Source organism: Podarcis gaigeae (assembly GCF_964106915.1).
Source record: "Podarcis gaigeae genome assembly, chromosome: 9".
NCBI lineage: Eukaryota > Metazoa > Chordata > Lepidosauria > Squamata > Lacertidae > Podarcis > Podarcis gaigeae.
The window spans coordinates 36,187,084-36,204,735 of NC_139685.1; the positions used below are offsets into that span (position 1 = coordinate 36,187,084).

Below are 17,652 nucleotides of genomic sequence, written 5' to 3' on the forward strand. Positions count from 1 at the left end.
AATTCAGCACACAAACAGTGAAGTTCATATAAAACAAGTGTTGTATGTTTCCTGTGGGTAAAACAAGATATTTAAATTTTAACACACTGAAAATTGGCATTTTTTTCTGAATTGCACTGTCAAGTGCAACTAGATTCTCACTTTCCAAAACTGGTACCTTTAAAAAAGTTAGCAGCAAACCCTGCTTTGTTGACTGTTCCATCAGAAACAAACTTCATCCACAGGGTATTAGAGGTAGATCTGATGTCTTCAGGTTTATCATAGCCACAAAAATGGCCAATCAAAGGACTGCTTTCACTGGTCCCATCTCGGACTTCTAAGTAATCATAGGCACAGTTGTCATGTCTCTCAATCTGCAAATACAAAGCAATACATGACAGATATTATATCTGGTCCTTTTCCTGCTACTCAATGTAAAACACATTTTTACAAAACCTTACTTTGGGGGTTCAGCATATCATTGAGTTTCACTGTAAACCTGATAATTATGTAGGGTTTTGTTTTGTTTTGTTTTCAATTCCAAGGGATTGCAGTATAGCATTGGCCAGTGCAAAAGCACATGAGGTTTTGCAGCAATACACATTTTACAAATGAAGCCAATTTGTAAAATGAAATGAAGGACGTGTTCAAATCAAGAGTTAAACTGGTATAAGAGTCAGAGGTGTGGGATGAACTTGAAGCAGATGCACAGCTAAGTCAGGTGAAGGAAAAGAAATGAGTATTGGGGGTCCAGCGATTAAGGAAGGGTTTCACTCATTTGAATATACTACGGTTGCTTCTGGTTATCTCAAATACTTTGGTGGGTTGAATAACGATCTGAAGCAACACCGGCTACCTAGCAGTACACATATACATACATCAAAGACAGCATAGATCTTTGACCTAGTGATGGACAATGAAACAATGAACATATGATACCGGTCATTGGTCCATCATGCCAGCTTTGTCCTACTTGATAGGCAGTAGCTTTTTAGCTTTTCAAGCAAGAGACTTACTCAACCAACCTGCCTGAGATCCTTTATCTGAAGATGTTGGGAGCTCAACTCATGCCAGTAAACTTGTAAAGTCGGCACCCTACCACTGAGCTATGTACGGAGGGTTCCGGTAGCTCAGTGAAGAAGTTATAACTTTGGCCTCAGCTTTCAGGCCAGATTATTGTCATGAAGTTGGCTGCCTATGCTCTGATCCCTTGAGATTTCCATTCTCTAAGCTCCCATTGTTTTAAACATCTGCTGTGAGGATAACGGATCAAGCTTATATAATAGAAAAATGCAAAAAGGTTATTCCAAACTGGAATGCAAATATCACATACACCAGCTGTAAATCTCAACCCCATGCATAAAGTATTAATGACTAGCCTTATGAAATCCTGTTTGAATACATTACATTTATGTTTCTCTCTCCCTCTCTCTCTCTCTCTCTCTCTCTCTCTATATATATATATATTATTGAACCCTAGGAGAGTATTCAAATCATTCTATAAAAAAATATTTTCCTGACCCAAAACATGATATATAGTTTGCAACTAGAGTTACAGGCTTATTCAGCAGTGCATAGCTTATAGCAGCAAATGACACACAGAGGTATTCTGTAGAAGTGTCAAAAATAAAATTAACAGCTCTAGAATAATTTGTAACAATTTGGCGGGAGGAACACTAATATTTATCTCTGAATAATAGTAACATTCATTTGTTTAATTAAAAAAAAGAAAAGATATACATTTAGGAAAGAAATAATAGGCCTATTATTTAATAGATTCCTAATGCAGCCTTGTGGAACAGGATTAGTCATTTGTCAAAAGAAACTATTGTCAGTTTTTTTAAAAAATTCCAATTTAAATACCACAGATAACATAAAATCCCTTTAATCTTCTTGAAATTTATGCAATGGGAAAAGTCTCAGTGAAAGGAAATATTAACTATAGGGGTTACAATATATAGAGAATGCTTTGTTTCTTCATTGGCTTAATGAGGATTCCCTTAAATGTCACTGTCACTTATCCACAGATGGTTTGCTCAGATCAGTTAAAAGGCTTTACCTCAAATGCCTGAAAGGTTAATCCGACATTGTAGTTCTCTGACACTGTTATTTTCCACACACATTCCTTCATTGGTCTGTAGTCATCAGGATAATTAGGAGACTGGATCTGGCCTTCATTCTTGTGTATTTCACCTCCACAAATTGCTGAAGAATACATAAGAATCAGGCTGAGCACTTTTTCAATTTTTTTATTATTAATACAGAAAAAACAAACCCACACTTCATTGCTTAGCAATGCCTGGGAGAGGTACAATAATAGAAATTAAAACCAAAGGGTCTCAGCAAATAAACCGGTAACAAGAAGACATAATACCACAGCAAAAACTGATTTTGGGGGGTAAATAAGTAAGCTTTGTAATTTTAAAAAACACACATACACACACAGCAATGTCCATAGCAATAACAGTATCAAAGTCTGTTCAAGCCAATTAACCTCCTATTAAGACCTTACAAATAGTGGGGGAGAGAAGACAAGCAAAATGCAAGGGAGATAGTGAAAGATACAAGAAATTGAATGCAGATTTCCAAAAAATAGCAAGGAGAGACAAGAGGGCCTTCTTAAACGAGCAATGCAAAGAAATAGAGGAAACCAACATAATGGGAAAAGCCAGAGATCTGTTCAAGAAAATTGGAGATATGAAAGGAACATTTCGTACAAAGATTACCATAATAAAGGACAAAAGTGGTAAGGACCTAACAGAAGCAGAAGACATCAAGAAGAGGTGGCAAGAATACACAGAAGAATTATACCAGAAAGATATGAATGTCTCGTACACCCCAGGCAGTGTGGTTGCTGACCTTGAGCCAGACATCCTGAAGAGTGAAGTCAAATGGGCCTTAGAAAGCACTGCAAATAACAAGGCCAGTGGAAGTGATAATATTCCAGCTGAACTATTTAAAAATTTAAAAGACGATGCTGTTAAGGTGCTACACTCAATATGCCAGCAAGTTTGGAAAACTCAGCAGTGGTCAGAGGATTGGAGAAGATCAGTCTACATCCCAATCCCAAAGAAGGGCAGTGCCAAAGAATGCTCCAACTACCGCACAATTGCACTCATTTCACATGCTAGCAAAGTTATGCTTAAAATTCTACAAGGCAGGCTTAAGCAGTATGTGGACCAAGAACTCCCAGAAGTGCAAGCTGGATTTCGAAGGGGCAGAGGAACCAGAGACCAAATTGCAAACATGCGCTGGATTATGGAGAAAGCTAGAGCGTTCCAGAAAAACATCTATTTCTGCTTCATTGACTATGCAAAAGCCTTTGACTGTGTTGACCACAGCAAACTATGGCAAGTTCTTAAAGAAATGGGAGTGCCTGATCACTTCATCTGTCTCCTGAGAAATCTCTATGTGGGACAAGAAGCTATAGTTAAAACTGGATATGAAATAACTGATTGGTTCAAAATTGGGAAAGGACGACAAGGCTGTATATTGTCTCCCTGCTTATTTAACATATGTAGAATTCATCATGCGAAAGGCTGGGTTGGATGAATCCCAAACCAAAATTAAGATTGCCAGAAGAAATATCAACAACCTCAGATATGCAGATGACACAACCTTGATGGCAGAAAGTGAGGAGTAATTAAAGAACATTTTAATGAGGTTGAAAGAGGAGAGCACAAAATATGGTCTGAAGCTCAACATCAAAAAAATTAAGATCATGGACACTGGTCCCATCACCTCCTGGCAAATAGAAGGGGAAGAAATGGAGGTAGTGAGAGATTTTACTTTCTTGGGTTCCATGATCACTGCAGACGGTGACAGCAGTCATGAAATTAAAAGACTCCTGCTTCTTGGGAGAAAAGCAATGACAAACCTTGAGAACATCTTAAAAAGCAGACACATCACCTTGCCAACAAAGGTCCGTATAGTTAAAGCTATGGTTTTCCCAGTAGTGGTGTATGGAAGTGAGAGCTGGACCATCAAGAAGGCTGATCGCCGAAGACTTGATGCTTTTGAATTATGGTGCTGGAGGAGACTCTTGGAGTCCCATGGACTGTAAGAAGATCAAACCTATCCATTCTTAAGGAAATCAGCCCTGAGTGCTCACTGGAAGGACAGATCCTGAAGCTGAGGCTCCAATACTTTGGCCACCTCATGAGAAGAGAAGACTCCCTGAAAAAGACCCTGATGTTGGCAAAGATGGAGGGCACAAGGAGAAGGGGATGACAGAGGACGAGATGGTTGGCCAGTGTTCTCGAAGCTACCAGCATGAGTTTGACCAGACTGCAGGAGGCAGTGGAAGACAGGAGTGCCTAGTGTGCTCTGGTTCATGGGATCACGAAGAGTCAGACATGACTAAACAACTAAACAACAACAAGACTGCTAAAACCACCCATTAATTAGTACCAGAAACTCATCAAATTTCAAGGGGGACAGCATTTATAATTGGGACATCACCATAGAATATGCCCTTTTCCTAATTGCCACATAATGTATTTTCTTTGGATACAGAACAGTTAAGAGACCTCCAGCTGCTGTTCTTAGCTCACAGGTGGAATGGTATGGGAAGAGGCACTCCTTCAAATATATAGATCCCAAGTTCTTATGTAAATCACTACTACCACCTTGAATTTGGCTCAGTAACAGATTGGCAGCCAATGCAATTATTTTGGAATTGGTGTAATATGATACCAGGGAGCTGAACTACTCAGCATTCTTGCTGCTACATTCTGCACTAGCTGCAGCTTCCAAACCAGCTTCAAGGGTAGTCTCAGACAGACCATATAACTATTCCTTGTTCAGGAATAACCACAGCAGGCAAACCAACCAAAGCTGTAAAAGACACACTTTGCCACTGAGTCTACTTGGGCCTCCAGCAACAGTGTTGGATCAGTGAGCAACCTAGCCTCAAACCTGTTATTTCAAAGGGATTGCAACTCCATCCAGCACAATCAATTCCCAGACCTAGGAACCACCAACCTACAGAAACTCTGCCTTGTAATAATTCAGCATTAAATTGTTGGCCTTTATCCAGCCCATCCAGGGCCTGTGCACCCTTGGCTAATGCCTTCTAAAATTTGCATAGTTATTTTTCTCATTGACATCTGATGGGAGGGTGCTCCACAGAGCAGGTGGGACTACTGAGAAGGCCCTCTGCCTAATTCCCTGTAGCCTTGCAGTGAGGGAACCACTAGAAGGCCCTTGGAGCTGGACCACAGCATCTGGGCTGAATGATGGAGTGGAGACGCTCCTTCCGGTACAAATTTGTTGTATTTCTTTTATGTCCGCCCTGATGTGTCTCTGCTGTTTTACTTTGTATTGTAATTTTACCGTTGTTACACACAGTGTGTATAAACTTCAGGTTGGATTGCAGCCATAGGACATGACCCAGCAGCTTCAATGTCTGAACCAAAACCCCACTGATGCCGGGACTTCCCTTTGTCATCTATGAGAGGGAAATGCTTGGCACCCACAATGGGAAATATCTGTGCTTTGCATGGAACATTCCCTTCTCAGAGGAAAGGAAGTCTCTTAGCATGCAGAACTTGGTCAGCTGCCACAGTTTATAGTTGATTAAGAATTGAAAAATGTCATTACTACTGTTCAGAAGAGGCCCAGCCTTCTGAGAGGTTTGGGCACATAAATAACATTAAAATAAATTAGAGTTTTGCAAGAGAACAATCATATTATCCAACTAGATAAGAAGCACCTGACAGTACTTCAGGATCAGAATTTGGGAATCCTAGACCGCTATAGCTAAAGAAAAAGAATATTGAGGTTCTCGCCTTTCCTTAAAGACTATGTACATACATTAGAGAACTACACCAATATGAAATGATCGAGTAGATCTTAAGCATTCATTATTCATTGTATGCTGCACAAAAGCATGCTTAAATCTCCTGCATTTTTCTCTCCTGGAGGTAGAAAAACGGTTGCAGCAGGGGTGTTGCTAGGTTACAAGTCCCAGATCTTTTTGTGAGAGTCGTAAATGTTTTTGGCTGATGATTTCGGGGGAAATGGAACTGGGTGACTGGATAGAATATTCTTTTGGGTAAGCAAATTAACAAATCATTTTATATGACTTTACCTAGAATTGATTTCAGAGTATTGAATGAGTATTAATGAAGGGAAATTGAATTTATTTGGAGAAAAGTATGTTTAGATATTTGGAGTAAATTAATAGAAAAGGAACTAATTTGAGGGGTGATCTGGGGTGGCATGTAAACCAACTGTATAATTTATCTGGGGTGATTTGTAAATTAGTTGACTTGCCTTCTGTGACCTATAAATTCCATTTGCAACTATACATAGAAATAAACCTATGAAGTTTCTATGCAGGCTGGTGCCCCAAATATCTTAGGTTCCTAGCCAATACCCCAAAATTCCAGAACGACAATTAGAGCAGAAAAGCAGTTAAGTAGGGCAAGGATTCAGCAGAACCCACCCACTGTCTTTCCTCTGCTCAAACTCACAGCTTCTCAAAGTAGCTTTTGGTAAAAAAATAATGATGAAGATGATGATTTAAAAACCTGTTGCAGGAAGATACATGCAGCCAATTTAACCACTCATTTGATCAAGTTTAAATTATTACAACACTTTGAAGCTCATATAGTTTCAAAGGAATAAACTTTAGTCAATTTGATTACAAGAGCAACTCACCTTCGTAAGTGGCTGAAAAACCTTTTCCTACCCAGGTACTGCTGCCACGGAACTCTATCCACATCCTGCTGTCACTGGAGGTAAGGACATCTGGGAGTTTGTCACCACAGAATCTGCCTAAAAGAACAATAAGAAAACACATTTTAAGGCCTCCTTCTCCAGGCCAAATCCTGCAATTTAACATAATTAATGTCAGGGCCAAACTACACTTGATGAAGGCAGATTCCGTGGACAGACGTTCTGCCCCAATTATGTGTAAAGTACAGTTGGAGTTGGGGTACAATTTAAAACCCTGGCTGCTGCTTCCCCTCCTCCCCACAACCTCTCCCCACCTGTTTCACCCCAGTTTATTTCTAGTATCATAGCCCAAATGCGGGGAAAGGGAGTAGGGGGCAGAGGAGCCCTGCACTTGGGGAAGAAGTCACAGCACAGAAGGTGGAGAACCACCACGGATTGATTCTATTTGATTAAATGTATTTCTATGCCGGTTTTAATCAAATGATCTCAAAGCTGCTTATAAACATTAAATAACAATAATATAATAAAAGGTTAATAGAACACCGCAAATACAGCATAAATCACCTAAAATAATAAACAGATCACCAATAAAACAACTACAAAACTCTGCCAATGAAACAGCAACTGAAAAATAAAAAAGCCTCACAATTACAGCAAAAGTCATATTATATGATTACCAAATCAATACGGCATTTATAATCCATAAAACAATATTAACAGCATGTAAAAAATAGCAACTAAAGAAAATAAACTAAGCACTGTTAAGCTCTTACACACATTTTCAATGCCCCCAGGACTCATAATCTTTCATTCTGTTCAGTTCATTAAAATACACATAATGCCCATTGCTAAACCAGCTCAGCCTTTGTGGCTGATGAGCAGGGTAAAATTATTTAATTAAATAAATAAACAAACACGGGGTGGGTGGGTGGGTGTGCACATGCGTTATGTATAGTTTGGCTTCCTGGTTTCAGTAACGGCTGTGCCAGGGTTAGCCCCTTTGATGCACAGATAGGATTTACAGTCTAAATAATAGACATATATATTATGGTCATTAAGTATTAACAAAAAGTTGCCCTTATTTTTGAACGTCTTCTGTAAACTGGAACACTAGCTAGAAAACAGTAGCAATAACAAACATTTATTCCAGTCTACAACATGCTTTGAGAATGCAATTGTTATTTGGGTTTGGTACAGAAGCTCTTTCCTTACTAGGAAGAATTTTTTTGTTTAAGTCTACTATGTTAGTCACCTTTTCCTTCCTTTTTAAAAATTTTCTGCTTCTTCCTTCTTCCTTTCCTGATACTTTTGTCCCTCCTCCAGCTTCCACTTGTCTTACTCCTCTTTTTAATTTTTGTAGTGACAGCAGAGAAAACTCCTTATTATATGGGCACACAGATCACACCCTACTATGGAAACTCCTGAATAATGTCGGACGTGTGTGTGTTACCATGGGTCATGGGGTGTCAGATATCCTAAGGCAACAACTGATTTCTTAAATGTCCTGTGGGAATTCTAAAATTTATGTATTTAAATCTTGTGTACACCACTTACTGTCACAAATGACCTCAAAGCAGTTTACACATATCAATCAAAACAGTAAAAACAAAATCAGGGCAAAGCAGAATGTCCAGAAGAGACATCTGAAAATATTGACATAACATCTTTGTGAAGTAGAAATAATGCAGGTGAATAAGCAGGTGGGAGAGCAGCAAACACTTGCATATAGACCTATTACATATATTATCACCTAGATCTGCTTAAACTTAAAGCTTTCCACTAGGAAATTAAACCTTGCAACTATTTATAAGTGACTTCCGGCTGCAAGAAGCAAACAATTAAAACACAGCAGGGGCATCTGTGTTGCCTGATGAAGAAGGAGTTTCAAAAGCTGGTTGTTCACTACCATGCATGCTTAGACAGTGCTCTTCCACTCTGGATTTTTCACTGTTCACTGTTTCAGAGCCAGTGTGGTGTAGTGGTTAAGAGCGGTAGACTCATAATCTAGTGAACCAGGTTTGCGTCTCTGCTCCTCCACATGCAGCTGCTGGGTTACCTTGGGCTAGTCACACTTCTCTGAAGTCTCTCAGCTCCACTCACCTCACAGAGTGTTTGTTGTGGGGGAGGAAGGGAAAGGAGAATGTTAGCCGCTTGGAGACTCCTTCGGGTAGTGATAAAGTGGGATATCAAATCCAAACCCTTCTTCACGTTTCACAGAATTGCTTGCTGTAGTGCATGTTTACTGGGTGTACCCAAAGTGCACCATGTAATGTGCAAGAGAGATACAACCCTTTCTTCTACCTCAAACTCACCAGCATATACACATGACAGGGCTCCCTAGAGCAGGTAATAATTGAGGGCGGAAGTTATGTTTCTCTCACACTTTGCAACGACGAAAGGCACACAGCTCTCTCATGGCTTGTGCTACAAACATCTCCCAACTAATAAGCTAATTCCAGATCATTTTTTTATTTAGCTACTGCTTCTATGTCCCAGTTATTCAGAATTGATCACAACAGAGGTTTCATACCAAGCAGAGGTGATTTTTTCCAGTAGCCATCTCTTACTTCAATATAGTCATACCAGCAGAGGCTGCTCTTATAGAGGTCCATTGTAGTGAAGTTTAAAACAATCTGAAAAGTGCAAAAGAGAGGAGTACAGTATGTCAGACACGTGGTTTGGTTTCTGCTCTGAACCAGAATAAAGATATTCCTATGCTGACCATAAATGTCAGAAATGTTAACATCTGAATAGTGTCACTATTTCCTGTGATTTTCGATGTAACTAAGATAACCCTCTATCTAATAAGCATTTAAGGGCTTAGCTCCTTAGGGCCTAGATTCTGAAACTGTGGGGAGGACACTCTGTCCTGACTTGGAATAGCAAACACAAATATTTAGACAGGGAGTGCCTTCCTTGCCCCATCAAGCAAGAGCTCACTATCCCCTAACAGAGAATTTTTAGTGATCCACATTAATTTCCAAGGGTTCCCTGTGTAAATGGTTTATTGGGGTGACAATAGCCAGAGCGGTCCTCTCATAATGTCATTGTTGGGTTGGTGCCTGAATCAACAAATCCTTGCCTGCATCAGCATGCTAAATGAAACTGTGCTCAATGGTGCAGATAGGGTTGGGGTTCAGGGTTCAAATCCAGCCCCTACCCAGCCCAAAGCCTCCCCAAATGATCAGCAGGGAGAGGAAGGAAGTTGGTGATGGGGCACCTGGGCCATTTATTGAAGCACCCGACACGATGACAGTAAATTTATAATGAGGATCCTGAATTTTAAAACTTTTGCTAAACATTGGAATACAAGCTTTAAGCATGACTGTGTACCAGATCTGTGAAGGTGGAGAGCAGGGAACTATAGATATCATGTGGATCTATTCCACCTTCAATTTTAGTGACTAGAGAGGTGCAGAATATACCATCTCATTAGTTGCAATCTGATCCATGGGCTTAAACTTAAACTTTATGAAATTAGAGGAGAAGCCTTTGTTATGGAAGAAATAGGGTCAGATGGAGTATGTGATCTGAAATGCAGGATATAGCAGTCTGCGAGACAGCCTTATCCTGCACTGTCCCTACAGTGACATCTCTGCAGAGGAAGGAACTGTTAATTTCTTGACTAAAACCCACCCCCACCCCCCGCAGTAATGAGAAGCTGGATCTTTCATCTTGTTAGTCATGATGAACATAACAGATTGCATCCATTAATAACACATATTTTTAGACAGTGACACCAGAACTGCTAAAATAGCAGTTGGCACAAGAACATTTCACTTTACCACAGAATTCACATACTATGTACTCATTTATAGAGGTACATCCCTACTATGTCCTGACAGCATATGCCGGGCCACTTCAATAGGCAGACGTAACAGCAGCTGCTACTTACTTACCACCTTTAACCAATGAAAAAAAATGAATTTACATTGAGCATCTGGTGTAAGAATTACACAGCAATCAGCACAGAAGACAACCTTTGAAATGCCTTGTGTGGTAAAAAGAAGAAGCAGCTATTTTGCATATGTTCAAATTTTGATAAATAATATGTCAATGATTGGCAAATATGTTTTGTGATGCCAGATGAACTGCATGTAATGAATCCAGTCTGAATCATTTCAAGCAGGTGGGGGAGGCTTGAAACATTAGGAAGCAATAGAAGCTTCCCATTACAAATTAGAGGAGAATTTTAAATAGCAAACACTTCTGAAAACACATGACATTAACCGAACGAATGATTCAGGAACTGCTGCTTCAACTGACCACAGCCTAAAGCAGCACAGTCAAATAAGCTTTGCCAGTAATTTGGCTAGAGCAGTTTTGCTTTAACACTGGACAGATCAGATTTTGAGCATTTTCTGTAAAAGAACCATTTGCTACTGTGCAGTAAATCCAATTTCATACTGCAACTGTATACTCTCCTTCGGCAGCTACTTTGCCAGCTGTACGTGTTTTCTGTATCTGTGTAAGAATCTATCCTTTCCTCAAGTTGTAATGGGGAAATATAACACTGCTATGTGGACAAGGAGCCTAAAATATCATTAACTGGTTTCTTACTGCACTTCAGATATACACACAGAACTCAATTGAGTAGCATTGTATCGAACTTTTGCAAACATTTTGATTTTAGACTGGAAACCCTTGCAACAATGGAAATAAGCTTATATACATTTGAAATGGTCACAAAATATGCATTATGGGTTTGTAACGGTTACCTAAACAAAACTGTAGGGAAGAAAAGTTACACTGAGAGCCAGTTACTACATTATTGCTCTCTTGCTGAGGGAGTTTGAGGGAATCAAGTTCCCTGCTTCATTCAGCTTCTCTGCAAAATCCTTATCCTCCTTTTAACATTCCCTTGACTCCCTTGTCATCCAAGGGATGACAAGACAAGTTTCCTGCTACAGAGACGTTTCTGTTGGTCATGTTTTTAGCAATGTGTTCCTCAAGCCCAACAGTTTAGGTGCCTGTGGCTACAACTGTGTCAGTGGGCATCTTTTCCTAATCTCCCACCTCCCTAATTTTGTTCATGAGTAGACCATTGATATTCATGTGCTTTATTCCCAAGACCTTTTCTCTAGGCCTAGAATCCAAATGTTGAAGGAAATAAGTGGGCTGAAATCCAGTTCAGCCCGTTTATTAAGCTGAAATAAGTAGGATTTAAGTAGTCAGCTATGAGCAGGATTGTCAGCCTCTGCCACAATCCAACAGCAAGTTAAGCATGTTCAAGCCCATTGGAATCAATAGATTTTAGCATGCTGAGCATTTTGTTGGGCTGCTGACATGACACCTTCACTAAAAACTGATATACTTGGGAAATGTTTGTTTAATCCTCTCGTGAACATAAAGCCGTAGAAATTCTGAGTCATAGTTATTTTTATTGTAAGCAGGAAATATGCAATGATGGCTTATGTGCCAGGCCTCAGTCTTTGAGTGTAGAACTAATTATTTCAGAACCTATATTCTGGTGTTCCTAAATCAGCAATACTGACTTCGCTTCCTTTAAATGTAAGCACCAATACATAGTAGCCTAAATTACTTCAACTGAAGGAAACACATTATAGCATTCATATTTGTTATATTTCACGACTTATTTCAAACTACAGCAAGCCTGCAACTAATGCAAGGCTTACATTCCAGGGATCACACCTAAAGTCAAAACTGCGTACAGTATTGTCAAACACACTGGGTGCAATGGTGGGTAGGATATTCTTATTTCCTGGACACCCATCCCCTTTCCACACACACCCTTTTTTAAAAAAAATATGAAGCACGTAAAGCTGAATACGTATAAGTTAAATGCATTTAAGTTGCAGGCTTATTGTACTATGCTGCTCTGAGATTGTAAAAGTCAGACAAATTCAGCGAAACACTATTTGTGACATTTATGACATAAGTCAAGCTGGCAAAGTAATGTGGTCACTCCAAAAAGAGAAATAAATGAAGATGTAGTATAATGGGCACAATATACTGAAATCTTCAGTTACAAATGTTCTGTTTTTCTTATGGCAACATTACATTAATTGTGGTCTACGAAAAAACATTTAACTTCCATTTGCAACTCAGCAGACACAGAAGAAGAACTGGAGACAAGGCAGATCAACAGTTCAAGAGGACAGGATGGCAGCAAGTCTCCAGAGATAAACAATCAATGAACATTTGTCAGCACAACTGAGAAATTAATGGTAACGTAAGCAAATTCAGTAGTAGCACTGCTGTCTCATGCAGAATAATGAATCACACATTTTCACTGCTGGAACAGGAAAGCCCACAATACATTATGGAAAGGGAAAATGAAACATAATATATATTCAGAACCATTTTAGCAAAACCGTACTTAGAAAAACTGAGAAAATTTAAAGTAAAGCAAATTATTTATATAAAAATGACAGTGAAAACAGCTATGCCGTTTGGCAATTACTATACTTTCAAAGAGAAGAACACAACCTTCGAAAAATTAACTCGCAGTATTTTGCATCTCCATGAGAGCTCGGATCTCAAAATTTGAAAGCTGTGGCTAGTGCAGAATGCAAAATATTTGTTTTATGGTTTAGTAGTGTTAAGCATGTCATACAGTCATGCTTTTCAAAGGCTGCTGGGCATTTTGTTGGCTGTTTTGCATCTTTAGGACCAACCACGAATTTTTTAAAAAATAAAAGAGTTTTGTGATTAATAAGAAATATCCTAAAAGCAAACATACCATATGCAGGCAGGCTATTTTATTCTGTTTAACAAATTACAGAATATACTGTATATTGATGACTTCAAGAGTGGGTTGCTGCAATGCAACTCTAGGTGGGGATTCTGTTGCACTTGCGAAGCTGCACTTAGTGCAGGATGCCGCAGCATAGTTGATGGCAGACACACTACCCTGCCAGCATACACTTCAGCTCAGAGATCTGTACTGGCTACTGATTTCTTATCAAGTCTTGGGACTAGTTTACTTGCAGGATTGCCTTATGACCCTGCTCCATGCCCTCAAGTACTTTTTTTACTTGGAATGTGTCCTTGAACAGAAATAAATCTTTGCGCTTGCCTGGACAGAGTGAACATGTGAGGGAAACCTCTGGCTTTTCCTGGTAAAATGTAGCCAACTATACAAAGGTAAGAATTGCATCCCCTGCTCCATGCACCTTTGCCTCCATCCACCTTCTGCCCCAGTGGCAGAACGAGCCGATTGGGTGCCTGGGGCAGCGTGGGTCCCTGTGCCCGGGGGCGGGGTGTGCAGGGGCAGGACACGCTGTGGGACCTCTGAGGAGTCTGCCTGTCTCCTCCCACTCAGCCGCCCTACAGCTGAGGAGGCAGCTGGGGAGGCAGCGGGCAGACCGTTTGGGGCAGCGCGGAACCTGCAGGCACCCAAGCCACCACATCATTCCCAGGATAGATCCGTGACTCGGGCGTGCTGCAGGCCCTAATACAGTGAGTGCCACCTGGCATTTTGTCACCACCTCAGTGGTGACACCCGGGTGAGACCGCCCCCACCGCAAACCCTTCCTCCGCCCCTGTCTAGCCCCACCCACTGCCATCATGCACTCTCTCCACCACCACCACAGGATAACTGTGAGGGAGTGCAGCTCTCAATCTGAAAAAGATTCCCTGCCCCTGTTAGACTGAATAGAAGGAACAGCCAGAATATGCTCATGGTTATCTCTCATCCCATGAGATGTTAAAACCGCCACCCCAGGAACCAATTTGGATGGGCTTTCCCAGTATGAAAGCCCGGAAGATTAGGACCAGGCACTCAGATGGGGCTTCAGACAAAAATGGATCTGAACTGCTAACTAAAGCCAAAGTTGAATAAATTGACTAATGTACAGTTCAAAGGCTTTGTCTCATTAACCACTCTTAAAACCACACACTCGTTGCAGAGGAGTTTTAAACCAAAGCATTTTCACTTTGTGGTTGTATCTGTGTAGAACTGGGCTGAGTTGGGCTGCGAGAGAGTGGATTTGCAGCATTTTCGTTGCCTTTGGTTTCCTGGTTTTATCTTTTATTTTTAAATTGTTTTCATCCCTTCTTCATGGAAAGCTGCCCAGAGAGCAACATGTTACGGGGCATTAGACAAATGTCATGAATGAGTGACTAAATAAAGATGAAGCTTAAAAATAAAATAAAAACCCCCACAAGATCAGGAGAAACATGAACAAACTAACAAAAATATTTGGCTTGAACAAAGCTCCAACCCTTGGGAATAATTGCAAAGTACCTTCTCTCCAGGCGTCACTGAAATTCTCCATATGCAGTGTGTATACGAAGGGTAGCCATTTGGAAACCCGGGAGAGGAGAAGTTGCCTGTAGACTCTTGTAGTGTTTCTCCACACGCTGAAAGAAATTAGATATTATAGCAGCTGAGGGTTGCCTGACAAAGTGCAAAGAAATTGTGTTTCTTCTTTACTGTGAATAATTAACAGCAGAGGCGGGAGATGCTTTATACAAACCAACATTTTTGAAACAATCTGACAAGGACATTTTGTCCATTCCAAAATATTATTTCCATGTCCTTTCCCCTTACTTTAAATAATAATAATAATAATAATAATACAGCATGCCTTTAAATGTCACTGCTGACCATCAGGCAAGTAAATAGTAAAAACAACCTTATGTTTCCACACAACAGAAAAATAAGTGGAACAATTGTCATGATGCTGAACGCTAACCAGAATTGTTCATGTATTTTATATGTTAGATGAGGATATATTCACATTAAACTAAAAATTATTTTTAAAATATGTGCATAAATTTCTTGTAACAATACTGATAATAAAGCATAGCAAATATAACAACCAATGACATTTATTTTATTGCTATACCTTATTCTTTTACTCTATTTCCTACTTAGCTGTCTATCGTACTGTTTCAGGGCAGAACGGGGTTCTGACTAATTTTTCCCTTCCCAGTGAATTTCAGTAGAAACTGAAGTATTTATCTGCTATTAAATTTCCTTCACTTTTCACTCCAGCTTATCTGCCATTTATCCTTATAACTTTAAATCAACAACTTGTTTCTCCTGTTGATTTGGTAGCATGGGCTGTAGGACAGCTCTTTGAAGTTCGTTACCTTGCCATTAGTAAGAGTAAGATCAGATTTTGCTAAAATACTCTGTCACATCCATTTTGAGGACATTAAAATGCCACCTGCTACTCACTGAGGACTACAAGCATCATCATTTATCCATATTTTGTTATATGATGCAGCAATCTGTGATGGCTGAATTGGTGGTGGTAACAACAACAACATTTGTGCACTACCTAGTGTCCCACATTGTACATCTGGTACACTGTTTAGAACTTACTGTATTTTTCTGTGTATAACAGGCCCCCGTGTATAAGATGCCCACTATTTGGGGGGACTCTCTGGGGGAGATTGCCCAGAGTTGTTGAGCTTTTTTGGAGGGGGGAAATCACTCACACGTCTGGCTAACACTGCCAATATCACATGTAGCAGAAGCAGAAAATCGTCTGGCCAGTTGCCGCAACAACAGCCAGTCAACTGCAGCCCTCGCTGCAGCCACCAATCACCCAAAAAAAATCACCCAAAAAAAACACAGATGACAATCTCCTACTCGAAGCTGCGACCAATCACCCATCCCTCCCCACTCAGAACTACCCATGTATAAAACAACCCCATTTTTTTAGTTCTCCCTTCCTTAAAAGCACACATTCATAAATTCAGGGTTCTGCACTGGAAAAATCTCTGACTAATGCAAGAACACTTAACAAAACTGTGAGTTTAGACCTGCAGACGAGAGAAAGCTGCGTACAAACTTGCTACTGTTTGGTGTAAAGTTATTCAATTTCCCCTGTAATGTCACCTCAGGACAATTCTGACCATAAAAAACCCAAGATGTAATGTTTGCTGAAGATGCCAAAATGGACTTTGAAGTTATGAAAAATTCTAAGACTTCTGTCTGGTATATTAATATTAAATCTGACCACAAAGGGCTGGGTATCTGTGTGAATAAACCTCCTCACCCCACCTCCTGGTAAGATATGTGTTTACTCAGCCTCGGTTTTTGAACTATGCTCGCAGTATATCTGACTGGTAAACTATTTTAGCAGGCAAAAAAAAATGGTTGTCTTTGTTTATGAGGACTGTAGATACCTCTATTCACTTAAGAATGTTCTATAAGATCAGTCAGATGATTTCAAAATTAGATGGTTGCTGGCTAATGTAGACAACTCCATTCCTATAGATAGTTTTATATGCACTAAGAGCAAAAAAGTTACAGGCTACTTTTTTGACCCAAAGCATAGTTGACTGTCAAGGAGATTTTTTTTAAAAAAAATAATAATTTGGGGAACTTAACTATTTCAAATTTTGACAACTTGCATATCTGATGTTTAACTTACTCTTGGATTGCCTCATTTGTTTTTGTGAGTTATGCTGTAATCGCCATTGGCTACAAACAGAAATCTGTCTGTCTGAACATCAGATCAACAGTAAATGACAGTGTAAGAGCTGCCAGCTGGCAAGATTACAAGTGTAATCAAAAGTCAAATTAAATATAAATGATTTGCAGAATCTTTAAACATATGGGAGGGGGGAAACCCACAAAATTTTGTTTAAAGACAGACAATAATGTTCAATAATGCTAAATCTTATTTAAGGTTGAATGAGGCAGTACATGAAAACACGGGACTTAAAGTATATGTTGAGGAATAAAGACAAGCCCTGGCTTAGCCTAAAACCTCTCTGCCTCTCCACAAAGCACACATCACATGACATTTAATCAAAGTATAGCTACATATTAAATAATGTATTCAGTACCACATCAAATGACCACACCAGTTTATTTTTAACACCGCAATTGTTGGTAACTCCACTAAACTGCAGAGATTAATATTTTGGGGGAGGAATACTGTGTAGTACTATTAAGATTGTTCCATCAGCAAAAGCACTTATGCTTGCCAAAGGGAACGATCTCTCTCCTCTGCCCTCACAGGGGACAGATCTGGGGTTCTCCCAGCCCCCCAGAGCTGATGGAGCACA

At 39.8% G+C, this 17,652-nt stretch overlaps 1 protein-coding gene across 4 annotated transcripts in view; it reads right to left on the minus strand.

The window, feature by feature from the left end:
- The window catches only part of TLL1 (tolloid like 1), a 119,514-nt gene that overhangs the window by 24,489 nt on the left and 77,373 nt on the right, over positions 1 to 17,652 (minus strand). For all 4 annotated transcript variants that reach the window (XM_083755529.1, XM_083755532.1, XM_083755531.1 and 1 more), the window contains 5 exons: positions 14,870 to 14,985; positions 9,191 to 9,293; positions 6,643 to 6,759; positions 2,039 to 2,184; positions 158 to 353 (listed from right to left, as the gene is read on the minus strand). In XM_083755529.1, the coding sequence (XP_083611655.1) occupies positions 158 to 353; positions 2,039 to 2,184; positions 6,643 to 6,759; positions 9,191 to 9,293; positions 14,870 to 14,985 (678 nt within the window). The remainder of the gene's footprint in view (positions 1 to 157; positions 354 to 2,038; positions 2,185 to 6,642; positions 6,760 to 9,190; positions 9,294 to 14,869; positions 14,986 to 17,652) is intronic.